Here is a 24,605-nt window from a genome sequence, read left to right as displayed (position 1 = left end):
GTTTCCTCAAAGTGGTAAACGTATACTGAACAACAAAAGTTCCTGCGACATTGAATAAGATTTAATGCAAAGTTATGTTTTTTACCAAATCTGAAACAATTTCCCTTTGCAACAAATAAAAGACTTCTGGAAGTGTTCAAATGGTTTAACTTGCCATACCGACTTCAGAAAATGCGTGTTTCATTTTACAAATCAATAGCTTGTGTGTCCACCTCTGGTTGTGATGCAAGCAACACATCTTCGTCTCATGGAATGGACCAGGCGTCGCACAAGGTCCTGGGGGATATCTGTCCATATATGCTGGAGCATGTTTCGAAGTTCCTGGAGTGTCTGTGGAACATATGGTTGACGTCGAAGGTGCCGATTCATCTCATCCCACATGTGCTCGATTGGTGACAGATCAGGGGAGCGAGCCGGCCGGGGGATGACAATCGCATTGTTTTGTTGAAGGGAATCCTGAACAAGTCGAGCAATGTGAGGCCGGGCGTTGTCATGTTGAAAGGTACTGCCTGGGCCATGACGACGCAAAAACAGTAGAACAACAGGGCTGATGATCTCGTCGCGGTCGCGCTGTCCATTGAGATTTCCGTCTACCACTATCAAACGGGTCCTCTGTCTTGCTGTAAGCCCATCCCATACCATAACGCTGCCGCCCCCGAACCGATCTTCTTCCATGACACAATGATTGACGTAACGTTCACCTCAACGTCGGTACCCTCGAATCCGTCCATCGCTGTGGCTGAGGTGAAAACGTGACTCGTCAGTGAATAGAACTTGTCCCCACTGCGTGGCCGTCCAGCGTAGACGCTGTCTGCACCACTGTAGACATGCTTCACGGTGGTTTCCTGTCAAAATGGGACGTCTGGAGGGTCTTCTGGCGACAATCCCTGCACATCTGAGGCGACGACGTACGGTTTGTGAAGATATTCGTCGAAGGCCAGGGATGCTTCTTGCAGTCACTGTAGGTGTGCTGTTCGAATCCAGTTGTCTTGTCGATTATTGGTTACGCGTGGCCTGCCACTCCGAGGATGATCTCTGACTACATTCGTCTGTTGCCAATGTTGCCATAAACACCAAATGGTGTTTCTGTGGACGTTAATTTGTCTTGCATCATCACGTTGACTCGATCCTGCTTCAAGAATACCAATGGCTCGCAGACGCCCATTTTCGGACATTTTTTTCTGAGTGGTTGTTGTCAGCACGATGCTAAACAATGCATATGGAATTCCGTTAACGCACATGTTTTTATACCCATTCTTGGGTAATGAAATGCATGGGGCTTGCATAAAAGTCAATTTTTGCATGGAATGCATGCTTTTCTGTAGCATTTGCGTTTTTGTGACTTGATTCCATACATGTACTACAATATTGAAAACCAAACTTTACTTGTTTGTTACTTGCTTGTATATTAGAGCATGTGAGCATGTGTGATGCATACCACACCACACCACCACCCACTATTCCACATCACACTACCTCACACCATACCACATCACACTACCACACACTACACCACACCACCAATCCATATCACACCACACCACACGAACATACACTACACTGCACCACAAATCCACATCACACAACACCAACACACACTACACAACACTACACTGCATCACCAATCCACATCACACCACACCAACACACTACACCACACCACCAATCCACATCACACCACACCAACACACACTACACTATTTCTTCTTTCAAAGTCTCAAAGCTTAGTAAATAACTCCTCACGCAAACCGCACATCCAAAGCGCTAAATATTTTGGGGTGTCTCTCGGCTGATGACGATGGATCCGAATGATTATCTGGCAGTGCATATTGATTGCTTTCAGTCTTCACAATTAAGTTTCACTTCCCTACGGAACACAAGCAGACAAATCAAATGATTCCTTATTACAAAGAAATAAGCTGAAGCACCTTATGGGAGTGTTTTTTTTAGTTCCACTAGTTTGGCATTGTATAGCATTAACTAAATTAATTTCATACACCGCGGCTTGACGTCATGGGGAGCTGCCGGTGATGAGGCGCTGACGGGGATTCTAGTGTATCGGGAAACGCTCTGCCAACATCTTATCGCCAATGTATCTGGGTCTACATTTAATTGTCTCACACCTGGTACCTCATTTCTATCTGGAAATCGCATGGATATGTTGCGTGCGGTTACAGTGCACTAAAATGGCAAAATAACTCTTAACAAAGTCAGTACCCGCAGCAACGAGTGTTAAGATTAGTTTAACCACAGGGCATTCCTCTTCTTCTAAAGCAATGGCAAGCCAATTTTACACCTTGCAACTTCAAAAGTTCTCTAAGCCTTCTTGAGTGGGAAATCCGCTTTAGAACCCAAACTGCATCACTTTATTAATACGATAAAGCATGTTAGACTCCTCAACTGAAACATCATCTACACTGTTATTGACATAAAATTGAATACATCGCACGCCATCTATAATCAAAGCTGCGTCCTTTTACCTAGTTGACTTTATGACATATTTTCCTATCAGAATAGTGCCAGAGCTAATGAAAATGATCTCCTTCCCTGTAGGATCGACAGTCGAGCGCCCAGTGATCAGTCGAGGGGAAAGATAATGACAAGTTATCCTCTCACAAGGGTGTACAGCAACGGAAAATAATTATGACGTCGGCAGCAAGGGCTAAGACCAGAACGCAACATGGCAATTCAAAATTAGTCTGCTCAATTTGAAACAGCAAGAGAGGAGAGGTACACGTTAGCGGGCGACATTTCACCCTCGAAGCAATCAATACGGCGTGGTGTAAATTTTCTTACGTTAGTAACCCCCCGATGAACAAATTCGATTTTTCGCCACAATCTGCGACCTTTTCAACAGTTACATCACGAAGGAGGAATTGTCGACCATTCCCCGAGGAAAGCCGGTGCTAAGTATGTGGATGATCGGCATACAAACTACAAGAACAAAGAAATAAGCATGTAATAAGAGTTCCTATGTGTCCCTCCAATCCTTTCATATGCAAATGTACTGTCGGCATGTCAATGACGCCCCATAAAACCCTAGCACTGCTGCATGAAATCGGGCAACCGGAAGAAAGGCTCTCCCAAACCTCGCTCCCTATCTCATTTCAGCTTTCTTTTAAGGTAAAACCTTCAATGTCCTTCGGATTGGGACCAGCGCTTATGAAATTAAATCACACGACGATAATGAAATTTGTTGGCTAATGTCGCTGCTTGTTACCACGAGTAGACAGGCGGAACAGCAGGATCTTCAATGTTGGGCAAAGGTGGAGTCAACGATCCTCCAATACATGAAATGAGTGATGGACAAATACTAAAATACCTTCATGTAGAAAGCCTTTCTTCCTTTACCTAAATATAGGTGCATGCATGTAAAGTTCTTGAAATTCAATCCCAAAAGTTAATAAAACCCTCAAATATCCCAAACATAGACCTTGAAAATGCTCCATTGGACAACAGGCACTTCACGCCGTATGATTTCGAAAATGAGATGCATGTTATTCCTGAGGAAGTTGGCATCACATATGTGCACAGTACTACTGACCTAACGTAGGGTACTTGTCCCATGTACATGCATGTGACGTTCTAGCGTGACCTTTGCCTGGAAATAACGCTAGCACATTACGACACTCGCGCGGTATTCCGATTATGCAGTTAACTACACTCGGTCTCATCAATTTCCTTGATAAAAATCTGCCGTCGTTTTTACGTCCATTTCCTGTTTATCGACATTATATTCGCCTCATAGATAACGAGGCTGAATTAATTTTTGTCTTCCTAAATAGTGGTATCCTGACATTTGGGAATAGCCTTCGTCGAGTAGCCAGTGCGATATATTGTCGTGCTACCGTGACATAAATTGCATGACGTACAGCGCCAGTGTAGTATATCAGCGTTAGTGTCTCGACAATACAGGACCGTTGGCAGTCCAGGGGGGTGAGATAATGTCTAGCTGGGACACCATTATCATCAAATGCATCTCTGATATCTTTGCAGCGAGTGTATTACGTGCCTATTCATTGGTAAATGCAACCAACAACCGATGACATTATCGCGAGATGCACCCTTCAGATACCATAAACGCATGATGACACTTATGTGTGCACATAAAAGCAACATAAACGTCAAACAAAGCCATGCGCGTGGATATAAACAGAAAGTAGTACGTAAAACCAAAAAAAGGTCGAATGAAACGCGCGTTATCTGGCATTCCCCGCAGGAACTGATTCGTGTGATTATAACTACATTGAGGACAAAAGAAGTTTTAAACACAACGTGGGGTTGATGGGTAACGCACGTTTTAAAGAAAACGGTTGATAGTCACCTTAGAACGTTCTGCATAACACTGTGGTAACGTCTGGTCTCCTTTTCTATATCGGACATATCGAAGACAAGTTCACGTGATTCTTATCGCTACGCTTGACGTCGCCTGACACTTATATCATACACACCTCGCTACCACCCGTTGTATTCATGTAAGAGATATCATGCTCTGCAGGACCCCTGAAGCTCGGGGTAGAAAAGATCTTCAGCAACCCATGCTTGCCGTAACAGGCGAGTATGCTTGTCGTAAGAGGCGTCTAACGGGTTCGGGTGGTAAGGAATCGCTGACTTGGTTGATGCATGTCATCGTATTCCAATTTCGTAGACCAATGCTTATGATATCAATCACTGGATTGTTTTGTCCTGACTCGATTATTTACGGACCGCCGTCATATAGCTGGAATATTGCTGAGTGAGGCGTGAAACAGGAATACCCACAACACATTGTAAGACATTGTAAGACATTAACACCATATAGGTCAAACTACCCCTTGCCAATGTCATTAACAAAACATTCAGGCAACACAAGAAATAGGATCCCAGTTAAACTGTAACATCGACATTAAATGCCGATCTGACTGTCAACATACGATCAGAAAAGTCGTTATGGACACTGATAATTTATTTGCACAATGCACATCTCTTTTTACGCCCATACGTCTATACACGCCAAAGGTATTAAAGTTAAATTAATTAAATAAGAAATCGTTACGGTAATGAAGTCAGTGAGCATTTTCCCCGTCCAATATTCACCAAACCCCAACCATCTGTCCACAGAGGTTTTCCCAAAGAACACATTTGCAAACTTTCAAACAATATTATATTTGCTTTCCAAGTTTTATGTTTAATTCATGCCATGAACACACCTGGGTCTCGTGGCATTGCTACACATCCAAGATTTTTATTCTTCCAAGAAGCGATTATTTCTCACAATTTGAAACTCATGTCAACAAAACAAACTACTTTTTCACCTTAATTCCATGAACACATCAAATCAATATAAGGTGATAGGCATCTTCCCAGTTTCAGTTTCATCCTGTGGGCTTTTCGCAGAAGAAGCTGAAAGTTAACGAGTCCTTTTTTTCCAAATGTATCACACGACACCAGAATCCATATAACAAATCAACCGCTAACGCCTGGATCAGTGCATGTGTATTGTGTCCCTCAGTGTCTCACTGTGTGATCCATCGTTATCAATGGCCTGTCTTGAGTGAGTGAGTTCGATAAGAACAGTATTTCAGTAACATCGCGGCGCTTCTGGTTGATGGTGGAGGAATGTCCGAAGTCACCAAGGTCCAAGGCGTTTATTGCTTAGAGAACCCAGTGGCAAGGGCATGGTGCTGACGCCGCCACTATCTGACACAGCTAATTATGGCGCCTGCATGTACTGTGAGCTCGCTTGCTCAAACGTTGAATGGACTGCCTCCCTGGTCTGGTGGAAGAGCGTCCGCCCGGGGAGCGGAAGGTCCGGAGTTCGATCCCCGACCACGTCATACCAAAAGACGTTGAAAGATGGTACTTGTTGTTACCCTGTCTGGCGCTCGGCATTAAGGGGCTAAAACAAGGACTGGTCGACTTGGAGTCAGTACACTATGTCTGAGTGGGGTATTCATGAAAAACTGCGGCGTGGTATCTCAGTGGGCTAGCTCTATAAAATCGGCATTAGTGCGGACCTCTACAGCCAGCCACACACGCACACGCATGCACACACACACACACACACACACACACACACGTCGCTTCATAAGTGCAATAATCTTGGATGCGACGTGAAACCCTAGTTCACCCAAATCCCCTTAACGTCGAATGAAAACAACAAGAAATTCTCAGCTTTCTTAAAAAGAAAAATCTGTACACCCTTCGGACGTGCGTGGTCTTGTGTTCAAGGTCAGGGTCAGCGAGACCGTAGGTGAAGGACATTAAAACGTATCAAGAACTAAACGTTGATGTATGACACGGCTGAAAAATTAAGAAGTTCAAAGGTTATCGTGCAGAGAACTGGATTCACGTCCAACAACATAAGGATGCTCCTGCGATTACTCCATACAGCCGAGCGAAATGAATCATTGCGCAAAGACATGCACATCTTCAATCTGAACACCGCTCACGCTGCTGCAAACAATGACAGCCTCGACAGATCGCTCTGCATTCATTACCCAAACCTGACAGAAAATACTACTTATCGGTCTGGATATGTCCTGCTGTCACTCATATACACAAACCAAACAAGTAGAAGAGGCAGATGGCAAATATGGATCCATCATCTTGACATCTACTGTAATTTGAACAGGTAGCATACAACTCCATATATTCAGGTACATGTGTTTCTGATCACATTTTGCAAGACCGTTCAAATTCCATTCGCCGAATAGTTATGTCGGCAACCAGATTTATACTGAATAAGATAGTCCATAGAGCCTCGAGATCTGAAAGATTGGAAGTTAGACATCACCTCCTGGTCTCAACATCTGTTCATTTCTCGAAAGGTCGTTCCAATTTTTTTAAAGGAAGGTAGCTCAATTTCGCGTCAATATTCATTGTCTTACCGTTGTTTTCGAAGGTTAGACAAATACCTTTACCACACTGAATAATCAAATAATAAGATTTACTTTTGTTGAGGTTGGATATTCTTGCAATGCTTGTATCAACCATGTGTCACTGCGCACACTCCGATGCTTCGTCCCTTAACAGCCGGAGAATGGAATAGAATAGAATTCACTTCACGACATTCTCATTAATACTCTGTAAAATCAAAAGTCAAATGTATTCTTGTGGTCCCCGCACATTATCTTGTAACAAATCACACCGACGTGAAAAACAGTTGTGATACTGAATAGAATGTGACATACCACCGTGGCTGGGAGGCCAACAATCAAGATTTATACACCTAATTTATGCTCGAAAATGGCAGATCCTATATGTCAGGCTTCTGACAAAAATATTTCACTCTTAACTCAATTCTACAGAAAAACAACATTGTCATTTATTACAATAGCATTATGCTTAAAGAAAGATTAAGCAAATTCGCCAAAATGTATTGTAATCATCTGAAACATCCATTACTTAGAAATAGGCAGGGTTATTGAATGAGACCTTGGGATGTTTCAATCAGGACAAAGTACGGCGAGTGCACAGATTTACTCGTCTACTTTAGTACTATATGAGACAGCAGGATAACGCAGCACTGAAACAGCTGGTAAATCATTTTGTTTAGAAACTAGAAAAAAAACTTCTATCACTACGAAGTGGCCAGGGATAAGAGGTGTTTGAGGACCTCAGAGGATCTCTACAAGAAGTGCTTGTGGACCTCAGAGGATCTCTACAGGAAGTGCTTGTGGATCTCAGATGATCTCTACAGGAAGTGCTTGTGGACCTCAGATGATCTCTACAGGAAGTGCTTTTGGACCTCAGATGATCTCTACTGGAAGTGCTTGTGGTCCTCAGAGGATCCATACAGGAAGTGTTTGTGGTCCTCAGAGGATCCATACAGGAAGTGCTTGTGGTCCTCAGGGTGTCTCTTAAGGAGTTGCTTGTGGTCCTCAGAGGATCTCACAGGAGGGTTGTATACACGTGGCCATGGAGCTCCCATTGTAGAATGGGAGTGGTCACTGTTTGCATGAGTAAGGTATGAATAAATCAACTTCTAAGGAATCACTCGTTTAGGGACTAACCATGTTATATTTTTGGATGGCTTTTTGTTGGAAAAAAAACAAGTTTTAGACCTATAAAACATTATTTTTCACAACATCCCACATGACCAGTGAGCAAATTGTTTGTCGTAAAACCTATACGTTTCCAACATTTCATTCGTTTTCGTCTCCTTTCTATAATGCATGAATCATTAATATGTTGATACTGACTTCACCGGGCACCACACATCATTCAAAACATCGATAAGAAAAGATCCTGTCAAGTGTCTGTGTACGACACACAACCCTCGCTATTCATGACAATTTGAACCATATCCAATTGCTTAATTTGAATGTACAGACGTGTCAGATTGATTCTATCCTCTATGTTGTTTGTATAAAACAAAAGGCACTCCGGCGTGATAAGATCCTTCATTAGACGGGGTCCCTTATTCCATGTATATATATCTGAGATAACAAGCGTAATTGGTGCTGAACATGACGCACACCAGTTTTCCATTAGAACGTTTCCGCAGATGGAATGGTCTCTGTTGCGCTGAGATATTTCATCTCACCTTAAGCCTATCACATGGAGCTGCTTCGTTGTGTTATAAATATAATCTCTCCTAACAATCCCCAGCACTTTTAGACTAATAGGCCAAGAAGGTCATGGATGACACTGTAATTTCCCTGTTTCACCCTGTCAAAGAGCGAGGCTGATGCAGTTGCCACATACTGGCCGTGCTCCACCAGGTGTGGGAGGGCGACCACCATGTTCGCACGTGACCAGGCACAAATTGCCGGACTTCCTCGGGTTTCCGTAATTAGTTGCATTCGTCCCTTAATTAGGGAATGATCCCGACCGCCACCATGTCACCGGAACTACTTCTTATTATTTTCTTAAAATGTTGCACGAAAGCTCAAATTAGAAATAGTCAAGTTCTACATCATGATGAAGAATATATTCCAGGAAAGTATTGATGTGTTACAAAGTTTCCTTATCAGCAGTGATCTCACTCGACAGAAGACACTACATGAAATACCTGCCTCTGTTACTGCGATCGTACTGACATATGAGTGTAGCTTGTGCAGGAGCTTGTGCAGGTCTGTGCCAGTACGAACTGTAGTCTTTGGGGCGTCGTTCTGACACAGATAAATACTGTCAGTTCACCAATACCATATCTCCAGATCCACAAGGTTCCCGACCAGGCCAGGATCCATTAGCCTTGGTCCAAACACGAATGTCTTTGCTCGAGTAACGGTAATCAAGGTCTATGTCGGTGGTAGCAGGTGATGCACAGTGTTGCATCGATCATGTTACCTATAAACAACGGAGATCACCGGATCGGAAACTCATCAGTCAGTTTCCTCTCCAATACATCAGCCTCTTCAACAGCAGAAAAACGAACACAGTTTCATGTTCTCACTTATAAACATTTAGTTTTCATAAATATCCCTTTAACCCATACTGCTTGACAAGATTAGATTTCAAGAAATGTCATCAAAAATATTGATAGATATAGATATAGTTTCAGCTTTCTTACTCAACTCATCACTTAAAAAATGATTTGTGTGAGCGTGAACAAAACGTGTGCTGGCAATGTCCTTAAACTCTATACGGGGAATTATATAGATATCATTGTCCCATTCATCATTCATAAATGAACCGGTGGCTTTAGATGGGATGAACTTCGTCCTAGATCAGCAAGATAGATTGTGCATTGCTTTTGATATGCAATCTCATGAAGGGAGTACCCATCACCTTCAAAGTGACGTTCACTAATCAAAACAAATAAGGTAGAATACGAAATGGCGGCTATTCATCAAAGGGGGATAACTCACAAAGTAGGAAATCCCAGTTCATGCCACTAAACACAAAGATGTCTTAACATCAGACCTCTTCTGTCACAGCTTCGCCCTAATGAGCTAAAGATGTCATTAAGCTAATCGATCTCACTCGTCCCTACACGAAAATCAGTCTGTTAGCCGACCACCGAGGAAGATTAATTGCATTCTCTCCTTAAAATGTTTAGGTATTCGCAGTTCAATAACGTGTCCGATGAGACGTGAAAATGGTAATCGGTTCTGGGGTTGGCAAAACACTGGTGGTTCCTATATTCCCTCGGATTCCATTTAAAAGTGATGTTTCAAATGCCCATATAAGGAGAAAAATCTTCCTTGATGGTAATGTCTGTTTTGAACATTTCCAGTGGGAAACACATTATGCCCCACATGCCGACCTCACTGTCAATGACAAGGCCTGAGTTGGACGGGGACGACAGCTACATCGGCCTTCTTGGCATCAACATCTGACACGACGACGTCCGCGGATGGGAAACAGAACAAACCGTGATTAGTGACTCTAATACAAGAATGTTTGATGTGTCTGAACTGTTTGTGTTGGGAATGCCTGCAACTACTGTATCCAAGAAGTAGAAGTTTGATCTCACTGTTGTACTTGGATCATTGGTGTCTTTCATGTTGTTTGTTCAATGTAACACTTTCTTTTGTCGTAAGGCAGTTTTGAAAAACATAAAATAAAAATATCAAATAATCATTTTTTCTCGGGTTTTACACCAAAACAATTGAGAACGTCCTAAAAATAATGTGCGGGAAAAATATATCTCGTCTCGAACTCCGTTTGTTTGTTTGTTTGTTTGTTTGTTTGTTTGTTGTTAAGCGCAACAACAAAAATGTGCGGGAAAAAATATCTCGTCTCGAACTCCGTTTGTATGTTTGTTTGTTTGCTTGCTTGTTTATTAAGCGTGGCACAAAAACTGTGCGAGAAGAATATATCTCGTCTCGTTTGATTGTTAGATTATTTGTTTGTTTGTTTGTTTGTTAAGCGCAGCAAAGATAATGTGCGAAGAAAATATATCTCGTCTCGAACTCTGGTTGTTTGTTTGTTTGTTGTTAAGCGCAGCACAAATAATGTGCGGGAAAAAATATATCGTCTCGAACTCCTTTGGTTTGTTTGTTTGTTTGTCTGTTGTTTAGCGCAGCACTCAACATTAATATTCTAGCTATATGACGGCGGGCATTATATATTCCAGTCTGGTTAGATGTGGGCATAGTGAGCCATATTTGATAAGGTGTAACTTTTATGTCTTCGATGACACTTGCATTACACTTAAGTACAGCACCCAAGGAACCTCACAATCAGATAGTAATGTGGCCATTCACACCCATATTGACGTTCATTTCCGCGTCGGGAATCATCATTGATTTCCTCATGTCAAATAATTCCATATATCCGAATTCGTTTTATCTACAGTTGACTGCTTTCGTGAGCCACGTTCATTAACACCACCCATCCTCTCCACATTCAAGGAATATCTCAAGTAGGTGTTAAAGGTTTGTGTGCAACAACGGCCCGCGGAGCGGAGTACCCAAACAACGGTATCTGTACAAGATGGTTTCTAGTGATAAAGAAGGCAAGACAAGAACACACACCTTCTGTACCGGCCGGGGCAGGATTAACGGCGTACGTACACGCCAGAAGTGTCAATCAGGTTGCAACTTTGATGACTACGGCTGTCACATGAAAGACAAGGAGTGACCAAACACTGGTTATTCAGTTAACGGAGATAAACACGTGTATGTGTGGTTCGGTCTGCAGAGAAGCAAATCAATGAGGGACCCAGTACAATAGTGGTTGCGCAATACGAAGGGCGTGAGGAGGCAGTAGACATAGGTCAGCCTGATGCTGACTAGGTGCATGGCTTTGTACAGACTAAAGACTTATGTTTCTGTAATTGATCGAACTATTTTAGTACCGAGGTTTCCTGTTTGTTGGGACTGTCACGCTGTGGCAAAGTATTCTGGGTGAAAGGGATTGCTTTGTATGCCATAAAGCTTACAGCGGAACTAACCTCCCTCACCACATGACCATGTTAATCCATTGTGAGACTTCATGAACGGTCGACCCAAAACCAAAGAGGACATAAATATATTACCAATACATGCTGGTCGGTCCATTCCCAAGAGAACATAAATATATCACCAATACATTGTGGTCGTTCACTGAAATAGAATTCAAACTAAAGCCAAATAGCCAAAGAGTTTGTAAGTCACTCTGCCCATCCCGACCGATGATGACTCGGCACATAAGGCCATAATGTATTCCGACTTGCTTCTCCTGGACAGGTTACATCTGACGTCACGAGTATGCCACCTTATTCGATAATTGTTTGTTTGTTTGTCGTTTAACGCCGCAATATTCAAGCTATATGACGGCGGTCTGTAAATAATCGAGTCTGGACCAGACAATCCAGTGATTGACATCATGAGCATCGATCCACGCAATTGGGATACGATGACATGCATCAACCAAGTCAGCGTGCCTGTCCACCCGATCCCGTTAGTCGCCTCTAACATCTAATGGCATCGCTATATAAGTGCAATAATCTTGGACGCGACGTTAAACCCCATTTCACCTCACCTCACCTCTTATTAAAAGCATGTCATATACGGCAAGTATGGGTTGCTGAAGACCTGTTCTACCCCGGATCTTCACGGGTCTATTCAATAATAGACACAGTAGTCATACATATAGAGAATCTAACCCCTCGGGTCTTTTGATATCAAATAGATCAACGACTGTTAATCTATTTGACATCAAAAGACACTCGGGTGAGATTTTATTTATCATCCAAAAACATTCTTCCAACGTTTTCAATTTGTAGACAGTAATTAGCAGTGTCTTAAGCGTAAAGCGTACTGCTAACAGCTTCAGTAGCAGAACCATTAGTGATGTCATTTGATTGTGACGTCATGGTATCAATGATGTCACAGTGGTCTGCAAAGCATTGTGATGTTGTTTCATTGCAGCGATATCTACAAAGCGATATGTCCTGTCGAGGCCAGTTTTGGATGATCAAGTATAATATATGGTTGACGTATTTATCGTAATGAATAATTGATATTCATGTAGTCAGTGAATGTTGTTTCACAAGACAGGAAGCAAAGTTTGTTTGTTTGTTGTTTAACGTCGCACTGAGCAATATTGCAGCTACATGACGGCGGTCTGTAAATAATCGAATCTGAACCAGACAATCATGTGCATCGGTTCACGCAATTGGGATACGATGACAAGCATCAACCAAGTCAGCGAGCCTGACTACCCGATCCCGTTAGTGGCCTCTTACAAGCATGGGTTGCTAAAGATCAATTCTTACTCGGAATCTTCACGGGACTTATGGCCTATATACCAGGTAATTTTAGTCTTTAGTCAACACTATCACATATCACGAGCTGCTGCAACACTATTACCTCTATGACGAGCTGTAGCAAACACAATTACCTATATGACGAGCTGTAGTCAACACTATTACCTCTATGACGAGCTGTAGTCAACACTATTACCTCTATGACGAGCTGTAGTCAACACTATTACCTCTATGACGAGCTGTAGTCAACACTATTACCTCTATGACGAGCTGTAGTCAACACTATTACCTCTATGACGAGTTGTAGCCAACACTATTACCTCTATGACGAGCTGTAGTCAACACTATTACCTCTATGACGAGTTGTAGCCAACACTATCACCTCTATGACGAGCTGTAGTCAACACTATTACCTCTATGACGAGTTGTAGCCAACACTATCACCTATATGACGAGTTGTAGTCAACACTATTACCTCTATGACGAGCTGTAGTCAACACTATCACCTATATGACGAGATGTTGTCAGTAATACAATTTGTATGGCGATTTGATATCAGCAATATTATACCTATATCACGGCGTTCTGTAGTCAGCTATATTACACATATCACAGCGTTCTGTAGTCATCAATATTACACATATCACGGCGTTCTGTAGTCATCAATATTACACATATATCGGCGTTCTGTAGTCAGCTATATTACACCTATCACGGTGAGCTGTAGTCAGCTATGTTACACATATCTCGGCGTTCTGTAGTCAGCTATATTACACATATCACGGCGTTCTGTAGTCAGCTATATTACACATATCACGGCGTTCTGTAGTCAGCTATATTACACATATCACGGCGTTCTGTAGTCAGCTATATTACACATATCTCGGCGTTCTGTAGTCAGCTATATTACACATATCACGGCGTTCTGTAGTCATCAATATTACACATATCACGTCGTTCTGTAGTCAGCTATATTACACATATCTCGTCGTTCTGTAGTCATCAATATTACACGTATCTCGGCGTTCTGTAGTCAACTATATTACACATATCTCGGCGTTCTGTAGTCAGCTATATTACACCTATCACGGTGAGCTGTAGTCAGGTATATTACACCTAGATGACGTTCTGTAGTCACGGTGGCAGTGACAAGCACACAGCACCGACGTACGGGGGTCAACAATAAACTATTCAGTTCCGCCACCACAGCTTCAGAGGGTCGATCAGACCTGACTCGTGAGTCCCACTCTGAAGCCATCATCCTCGTACTTCTGAGGGCCCGGCATTTATTAGATATTAAAACTTTTACAACAAATCGAATCAGGGTCAAGGGAGATTGATTTTTAATATACGAGAATTGCAAATCAGAAGACATCATGGGAGGGTGTTCATACTTTGGATGTCTTCAGTAGTCATGTGACCCACTTAAAAAGCTTTTTGATCTTTTCAGCTTTCCACTCTAACGTGGCGCTAAATAAAATTAAATGTCAATCGATTTGCATCCTTCTTGATAGATGGGATTACGATCTCAGATGTGTAGATGCCACAGGCGGACATCTTAGGCAGAATGTCTTCATTTGTCCTGATTGGAACTTTATTTCCTAATTACGGAGGTCCCGAGACACACACACCCCTCTCTCTCCGAGGAATCACCCAAGCCGTGATGCGCCGTTCGCTCCAGTCATCAGGTTGTTTTAATCTGGTTGGTTGGAGGGGGTCAATTTGGTTTGCCCTGTCACCGATAGGTTTTACCCTGGACGCGGTCAGTTTAAACAAAATTAAGACGTTGATATCGCCCTTTGCTAGACGTCTCGATACCTTTGAACTAAAGTCCCACGTCTGATTACAGACATTTTGTCAGTGCTAATCGCAACCTCTGTAACAGAAAGAGACTTTAACGAGGTAGCCCCCGTCTCAATGATATTGGTTCTTTCCTCTTCCCTGGCTTTATAGATGTCAGAGATAAATCCAATTATATCTTAGACGATGTCTCAGACGCATGTTTAACTTTTCATTCAAAACAGAAAGAAAACTGGCGTCTGTGATTGCGGCGGCCAGAGAAGGGTGACCAGGGCTTATCACCGTGTTAGATGTCAACAGTGAGCTTACACCCCAGGGAACGATCAAGTTATGTACCTAGGCGTAAGTGGACGCTTGGTGGCAGGGCCATTATAGTGTTTGCTCGTCACGCCGTCGACCCAGCCTCAATACCCTACATGGATGCAGTTGGTGAAGACTATTCTTGGTGTTGAATACTGATCAAAGAGGCGTAAAGCTTTCCTACTCGTGCAAATAGCTGGGTTAGCAGCGCCAGTATAACGGTTCCACGACACATTATCGACACCACATGGACACAGTGGGTGAAGCCTGCTCTTGGTGCTCATGAGGCACGTGGTCCTGTGCACAGCGTACAGGTCACACATCGGGTGAAGTTACGAAACGTCGGTCGCGGAGAGTCCTTGTATGGGTGACCGTGTTCGGCACCTTGGCTCCTGAGAGTTTCTAGGGCTTCGGTCCAGCCCAACCCTGAAGCACATGTAACACATGCGGCGTCTCCTTGGGCAAGTGACTTTGTTCGAAATGTGCCTCTGTTCACCTAGCAGTGAATGGGTACCCGGTAGGATGGGATGACATCCCGGTAGGATGATAGTTAACCACCTAGCGCCATTAGGCAGCTTGGGTTGTATACTCCCCAGGGAGCTGTGAATGGCTTTTCAGTGTACACTGATCCAGTGACCTTGGTAATCATAGCGCTGTGAGCATGCCCCTGAGTGGTGTGGCAATATGCGCAATATAAAAGGCCTATTATTAGTAGTAGTATAAGTAGTAGTAGTATTGTTGTTGTTATTGTTGTTTTTTGTGAAGACCATACCTGCTCACCCATTCATTCATAAGTGGCAAAGGTCGTGAATACATATATATATGGACACGTCAGCCTTATGTTTGTTCGTAGTTTCACGCCGCACTCAGCAATAGTCCAGGCGGTCCAGACCAGACGCTCCAGTGACTGACATAACGAGCTGGCTACGTAATTGGGATACGATGACATGCATCAACCAAGTTTGCCTGCCCTGATAGTCGGCACTTAGGACAAGCATGGGTCGCTGTGGGATGCTGACGACCAGTTCTACCCCGGCCCTAATGAACGAGGGAAGCCCGATACCACACAAATCAGCGTCTATAGCTTCGGTGAAATCCACGAGCACGGGTGTGTGTTGACAGACTTAAGATCATATCGGCCTCATTAGCCCTGTACTTACACGTCCGACTGTGGCATTGATATGTTCTCGTCATACATATGCCTTTGAAGAATTCCGATCTCACATTTCAACATGTTTTGAATGATTCAGAAAACGCTCACTCACGATTACGAACTCATTACAAATTGCAATTGTAGAGATCGTTAGAGTAAATGGAGCCGTATTCTGTGGCGATACTTTCCTGAAATTTGCTATCAAGTTTTCAGCAACTGCTTAATATCTTTTTACACACGAAAAAATAAACGTAACGAGACAAAACGAGCTCAGCGTTAAAACCCTGACCTAAATCATTAGTTGGATGATTCAACACGTTCTATTCAAGACAGATGTAAAGCTGAATACAGTTTGAATTAAATGGATCAATATTTAGCCTAAGAGAAAGATTCAGCTAATCAAACCAACGAAAAACTCCGGGAAAACAGCTGTGACTGAGCGACGATTAATCGGATCTCAAACTGAACATTATCCCCGCGCCTGTGGGTATCTGGGTGTTTAGCCCGTGGGGGGCGTCTCTAGGTAACCTAGTAACACAAATTAAGATGGTACTGCAGCCTTAATTGAGTCGAACTATGCCAATGGGGTATATCATTCCTCATGTAATGAGCAGTTTCGTCCATTATGAGAATTAGTAGCCTTGTCCGTGTTTTCACTGTCGCTGTATAGGCTTGGCGACAGGCAGTCCACAGGGGATGCTAATGTGTTTGTTCTTCATCCTAGCTCCTCGTCCACACACATGCACTTTGGAACATTGCTAATGCGTGATTCTCCTATGAGGAATATCCATGGGGGTGCTCGATGAAATAGGTCCAATATCTCCTGGCGATTTCTTGCGTTTGTTGACTATTGTTCCAGTACTTTAACTCAAAGACTTTGTTCTAACTTATCGAAGATGAAAAACACTATATATTACAAAGTACAAACCAAAGACTAGTCTATTACAACTTAAAGGGCAAGTTCACACGGAAATGAACCAATTTTTCTTGTACTTTTTCCACATTAAAAGTGTTAACATAGAAGTGTCATAGACAAAAATATAAAAACATCATATTTAATTAACATATTTTTTGCATTAAAACGATTTATATTTTTCACATTTACCAAGTGTTCTATTTCCATAACAAAAACACCATGGCTTATGCCCCTTGCAATATGACGTCATTGGTGCCAATTGATAAACATTATGACGTCATCATGCTTTGTTAGAGCCGCTTCACGTGGTGTAGGTACAGTTTTGTGATTCTAGCGTCTCAGATGCCAGCCAGAATTGTGTTATGCTGAGTCACCACTACGCCGGAGTGTGTCGTAGACCATGTTGTTTTACCGCAAACTGGTCCTTGATATCTTTTGCGTTGAGAATAGACAGGGACCCAGTTGAATTGGCACCAATTACGTCATAATCTAAGGGGGATAACTCAGGCCTATTTCGCTCGTAAAACGAAGGCCTCATAACGACATATCATTTTAACACTATTGTGAGCTTCCTACTTTCACTGTGAAAAAAAATGAGCGTATATTTTCAAACACAGATACTAACTAATTCTAAAATTGCGTTTTGTTTAGAAAAAGAAAGAAAGTGATTTTTGCGTGTACACTTCCCCTTTAAGGAACATCATTGTTTATTTTAGTTTTAGAAAAAAATTATGTCATCGCAATTAATAATATCTGTCACCAAGTTTGCAATTTATTTATCTAACATCCACTTTTTATTTTTTCATCTTGTTTCTTTTGTAATTGTGTTTTAAATATTACATGTATGTTTACGTTTAGCGATTGTGTGTCTGTCTACAACGCTATCTCTGTTTGCAATAAATAAGATCATCTGATCTTATCTTATGGTTTGTTTGTTCGTTCACTGTTCAATGCTACTTTCAACAATAATCTAGGACTATGGCTGCTGAATGTACATAATCAACACAGGACCAAATTATCAAGTCTGTGAGTTGATGAACGCGACGGAGGCAGAACGAGAAGGACTCAGCAGCAACATTGAGGTTACAAGCTGGGATCCAGGCTGCCGGGATACGATGACACTCTATCAACCAAGTCACACAACCTGACCACCAGATGCATTAAGTCGTCTTTCCAACCAGCATAGGTTTTTGGGACCAATTGTAATCCGAAACCCCACAGGGCCTCGTGTATGGAGCAAGCAAAGTGGTGATCGGTGGAGCCACGTCTGGGTTAGGGCAAAGACGATGTAGTGTGGCACACTGCACGCCAACTGTGGAGATGCTTCATCACATCCACTCACTGTCTGATGTCCAGACCCGATGCACATACCTGTGTCATAAAGCAGCGATACAGCTGACTGCTACAAAGATTTTAGTTGTAGATTTCGTCCGATATGTTACTGGGGAGCACGGTGAGACATTCCTTGGCCAGAAACGTCGATGTTATCCTGCTCTGTTTCGCTTGGTGCATGTAACGCTGTTATGTAGCTGGAGAATCAGATACTAGAGGTGCATGGTACAACCCTGGTTATCGCCCGTACACGTATTCCTGACAAAAGCAGGTGTTGGACACCTTACTCCCGAGACACCCTTCTCCCGAGACACCTTCCTCCCGAGACATCCTTCTCCCGAGACACCTTCCTCCCGAGACACTCCCCTCCCGAGAGATTCACTAGATACCATACTCTCGAAATCTATTATTGATAAACAAGTATCCTAAACCCGAAATACACTCTAGAAAATTTCTACTCCAAGGATGTCCTATACCAGAGACTCTCTACTCCACGGATGTCCTACACCAGAGTATCCCTACTCCAAGGATGTCCTACTTCAGAGAATCCCTACTCCACGGATGTCCTACTCCAGAGAATCCCTACTCCAAGGATGTCATACATCAAAGAATCCCTACTCCAAGGATGTCCTACACCAAAGAATCCCTACTCCAAGGATGTCCTACTTCAGAGAATCCCTACTCCACGGATGTCCTACTCCAGAGAATCCCTACTCCAAGGATGTCATACATCAAAGAATCCCTACTTCAAGGATGTCCTACACCAAAGAATCCCTACTCCAAGGATGTCTTACTTCAGAGAATCCCTACTCAACGGATGTCCTACTCCAGAGAATACCCACTCCAAGGATGTCATACATCAGAGTATCCCTACTCCAAGGATGTCCTACACCAGAGAATCCCTACTCCACGGATGTCCTACTCCAGAGAATCCCTACTCCACGGATGTCCTATACCAGAGAATCCCTACTCCAAGGATGTCCTACACCAGAGAATCCCTACTCCAAGGATGTCCTACACCAGAGAATCCCTACTCCAAGGATGTCCTACACCAGAGAATCCCTACTCCAACGATGTCCCACACCAGAGAATCCCTACTCCAAGGATGTCCTACACCAGAGAATCCCTACTCCGAGGATGTCCTACACCAGAGAATCCCTACTCAACGGATGTCATACATCAGAGAATCCCTACTCTCAGGATGCCCTATATCAGAGAATCCCTACTCAACAGATGTCATACATCAGAGAATCCCTACTCCAAGGATGTCCTACATCAGAGAATCCCTACTCCACGGATGTGCTACTCCAGAGAATCCCTACTCCACGGATGTCCTACACCAGAGAATCCCTACTCCACGGATGTCCTACACCAGAGAATCCCTACTCCACGGATGTCCTATACCAGAGAATCCCTACTCCACGGATGTCCTATACCAGAGAATCCCTACTCCAAGGATGTCATACTCCAGAGAATCCCTACTCCACGGATGTCCTACACCAGAGAATCCCTACTCCACGGATGTCCTATACCAGAGAATCCCTACTCCACGGATGTCCTACACCAGAGAATCCCTACTCCACGGATGTCCTATACCAGAGAATCCCTACTCCACGGATGTCCTATACCAGAGAATCCCTACTCCACGGATGTCCTACTCCAGAGAATCCCTACTCCACGGATGTCCTACTCCAGAGAATCCCTACTCCACGGATGTCCTACACCAGAGAATCCCTACTCCATGGATGTCCTACTCCAGAGAATCCCTACTCCACGGATGTCCTAAACCAGAGATTCTCTACTTCAAGGATGTACCCTGAGGTACCCTTCCAAAGTGACCCATAATCCATAATAGTGAAACCATACAACGTTAAACCGCCATTAATCTGTATGAATGCATAACATGTTAACGTTGTGCAACCAGATTACTCTGCTGCTTACTAGACACATACTACACATGTTTGTGCCGCAGGTGGCGAGCACCTTGCATGCATGTTAAATACCGGCCAATCCGCTCTGTTACAGTGCACTTACCCTTTTCTTGCCCAAGTTCTGTACTTCACACTTGAGCCGCGCCAGCTTCCCCGCTTCGTAGGTGTAGTTGTCGGGGGTGGGGGCGAACACCGGGGACTTCACCTCCCAGGTCTGCGTCTGGACGTAGGGTCGGTCATACGCTGGAAGAGAGACAATGTCATGTTCATCACGTCAAGAAGAGTAGGTTACATTCATTTCACATCAGCGTGTTTAACAATACCTTTAGCAATATTTCAACAATATCAGTGAGCGGATGATAGGAACTGAGGCAGGACGAGGAGGAATAAATGGATGAGATGTATGGAGGCAGGACGAGAAAGAGTGGGTGAGTGAGTAAGTGGAAGAGAGGGATGGAGGCAGGGTGAGATAGAGTGAGTGGGTGAGTTTAAGAGAGGGATGGAGGCAGGGCGAGATAGAGTGGGTAAGGGAGTGAGGGAGTGAGGGATGGAGGCAGGGCGAGATAGAGTGAGTGGGTGAGGACGAGATAGAGTGAGAGCGTGAGTGTAAGAGGGAAGGAGGCAGGACGAGATAGCGTGAGTGAGTGCGTGAGCGAGGCAGGACGAGATAGAGTGAGAGCGTGAGTGTACGAGGGATGGAGACAGGACGAGATTCGTTTAAGGGTTGAGTTGCCGAGCTTGGATGATGGGTGAAGCTGCAGAAGTTCAGTCAGAACATGCTTCAGTTAATACCCGACATAAGGATGGTAAATATTTTGTCAGGTGAGCAAAGCCATTCTGGTGGTTGGGGTGTGGCAATAGATTCACGTAGACCGATTCAGTGAGTCATGAACTACTAAAACGTTTGATAACATTGCCTAGAGCAGTGAAGACTACAATCCTATGTCAATGAACACAAACACCAGCAATATTTCGGTAAAGACAAACAGTGAAGACTACATCACATATCAGTGAATTCAAGTCATATATCAGCGAGGTCAAGTCATGTATCAGTGTAGTCAAGTCATATATCAGTGAATTCAAGTCATATATCAGTGAGGTCAAGCCATATATCAGTGAGGTCAAGTCATATATCAGTGTAGTCAACTCATACATCAGTGAGGTCAAGTCATATATCAGTGAATTCAAGTCATATATCAGTGAGGTCAAGTCATATATCAGTGTAGTCAAGTCATATATCAGTGAGGTCAAGTCATATATCAGTGAGGTCAAATCTTATATCAGTGTAGTCAAGTCATATATCAGTGAGGTCAAGTCATATATCAGTGAGGTCAAATCTTATATCAGTGTAGTCAAGTCATATATCAGTGAGGTCAAGTCATATATCAGTGAGGTCAAGTCATATATCAGTAAAGTCAAGTCATATATCAGTGTAGTCAAGTCATATATCAGTGAGGTCAAGCCATATATCAGTGAGGTCAAGTCATATATCAGTGTAGTCAAGTCATATATCAGTGAGGTCAAGTCATATATCAGTAAAGTCAAGTCATATATCAGTGTAGTCAAGTTATATATCAGTGAAGTCAACATATAGATAACACCATTCCAAATGCACAAGTTGCAAGTTTGGTTGGAATCGATTGCCTCTCCCGCTTTCGTCACAGACGTCCTTGTAGCTCCATAGCATACCACGACTTGACGGGGACGCCTTCAGGCGTGAAGATGGGATCGAGGTAGTCTTATATAAAATCCTGAAAATTTCTTTGGAAAGTATTTCTCCATATGAGAGGATTTCCCCAAGGATCTAGGTTAATCATAAACGCTTAGAATTTGGGGCCTCGTACTAATTACCGCACTGAGCTGTAGCTATAGACGCTGACTTAAGGGAAAAAATATTGACTCCAGGCACAAGTCGGAAGTGAGCAACGAAAACACCGGAAGGCGGATTTTCGGGACCACCGCCAGCAAGGCGCAATTTGGCTTGCTCGGTAGTCGAAGCCACACAACTTGAGATTCGTTGAAAGGTGATATTAGACTCCATAATATCACTTGGTTAATGGCAATCTAATCATATCAAGATACCTCCACGGTCCTGACTCGTGTCACACATCGCACATTGAAGCCACGCGCTGATGACAGCGGCCATGTTCCTTCCGTTCTGTGAGCCATCGCCACTGCGCGTTACGTCAGGCTATTTCTGTGTTTACTCTGTATAATAATAGATTGATTTCTGTACCTCTAGGTGGAGAATCTCGAAAGAGCTGAGTGTTCTCATTAAATAACCATACATCATCTCAGCATTCCGAGATGGAAGACAGAACGCCTCAAGCTTACTGTCTCAACATTGTAAAGCCAAAATATTTCCTTCCATGTCGCCCAGTCGACGGCTGTTGAAGAAATGGGCGATCGACTTCTCGTTTGTTTGTTGTTCTAACTGCCAGCACCCACCACAGAGCGCCAGAAACCTAAGTTAAAGGGGTATTAAATATTTGCCTTTAGCGAAAAGTTAACATTCAAGACAATAATGTGCTTTCAAATTCTTATTAATAATTATCTCTCGTCTCGGGCTGCTAAAACATGCGATAATAAACACTGCTCGAGGGATCGCTCTCATCACCTCCCAGTTGAGTTGTTGGAACCGAGTGTGTCTCTGGTGCTTATCACAACGTAATGGTATGTTGTACTTAATAATAATATTATGCTGTAATGTATGTAATGTTGTGACGCTCTGATGTACGTCACGGTGTCATGATCTCATGTAGGTCATGTTGTCATGCTCTGATATACGTCTTGGTGTGATGCTCTGATGTACGCCATGTTGTCATGCTCAGATATACGTCATGGTCTGACGCTTTGATGTACGTCACGGTGTGATGCTGTGATGTACGTCACGGTGTGATGCTGTGATGTACGTCATGTCATGTTCTGATGTACGTCATGGTGTGACGCTCTGATGTACGTCATGTTGTCATGTTCTGATGTACGTCATGCTGCCGTGCTCTGATGTACGGCATGGTGTAATGCTCTGATGTACGTCATGTTGTGCCCAGATGTACGTCACGGTGTGATGCCATGAAACACGTCACGATGTGATGCTCTGATGTAGGTCATTGACTAATACTCTGTTGTTACACTGTTGATTTCGAACGCTGCTGTGTGACACAGTGTTGAATTTGTTGAAAGTTTCAATGTTGCACTGTCGACTTGTATATGTTATTACGGAACATGGACGACCAGCGGTGGTACAAACAATGGGTCCAAGGCGTTTGATGTCTCACGAGATACCGACCTCTGCTGGTCAGCCCATCAACTGCAGAGTCACAGTCATTTGTTAACGTGGATATTACAATTCCCAATGGATGAACATGGCTAAAAGATGAAACGCGTGATTAGGAAGTGCAACTTTCATGTGTTTTTTCTACTGCCTGAGTTGGTGTCAACACGTCGACGTATACAGTAATAACGTCGCCAAACTCGGCGTCCACACTGACAGCAGCGTGAACATCCGGATTAAAACAGTTTTCAGCAACCCATGCTTGTCCTAAAGAGGCGTCTAACGGGTTAGGGTGGTCAGGCTCGCTGACTTGGTGGATGCACGTAATCCCTGTTGCTTAAAACGGTACTATTGATGCTAGTTACTGGATTATATGGTCCAGACTCGATTATTTACAGACCCCTGTAATATTGCTGAGCGCGGCGTTACTCAATAAACAAACAACATCGTTACAGGGGCGTTATTACGTTGTCCACGTTGCAGCAACGTTAGTGGGACGTTATTCTGTTGTACACGGTGCTGTAACGTTAGTGGGACGATATTCCGTTTTCCTAGTTTCAGCAACGTCAGTGGACGTTATTCAATTGTCCACGTTGCTGTAACGTTAGTGGGACGTTATTCCGTTGTCCACGGTGTTGTAACGTTAGTCCACGTTGCAGCAACGTTAGTGGGATCTTATTCCGTTGTCCATGTTGCATCAACGTTAGCGGACGTTATTCTATTGTCCAAATTGCTGTAACGTTGGTGGGGCGTTATTCCGTTGTCCACGGTGCTGTAAC

At 43.4% G+C, this 24,605-nt stretch overlaps 1 protein-coding gene across 2 annotated transcripts in view; it reads right to left on the bottom strand.

The window, feature by feature from the left end:
- The window catches only part of LOC124134162 (polymeric immunoglobulin receptor-like), a 104,991-nt gene that overhangs the window by 17,634 nt on the left and 62,752 nt on the right, over nucleotides 1–24,605 (bottom strand). For both annotated transcript variants that reach the window (XM_046498842.2, XM_046498843.2), the window contains exon 2: nucleotides 20,656–20,795. In XM_046498842.2, coding sequence (XP_046354798.1) covers nucleotides 20,656–20,795 — 140 coding nt within the window. The remainder of the gene's footprint in view (nucleotides 1–20,655; nucleotides 20,796–24,605) is intronic.

The sequence above is a fragment of the Haliotis rufescens genome, unplaced genomic scaffold, assembly GCF_023055435.1.
Source record: "Haliotis rufescens isolate VD_foot unplaced genomic scaffold, xgHalRufe1.0.p SCAF_1, whole genome shotgun sequence".
Lineage (NCBI taxonomy): Eukaryota > Metazoa > Mollusca > Gastropoda > Lepetellida > Haliotidae > Haliotis > Haliotis rufescens.
This window is presented reverse-complemented; position numbering and strand designations above follow the sequence as displayed.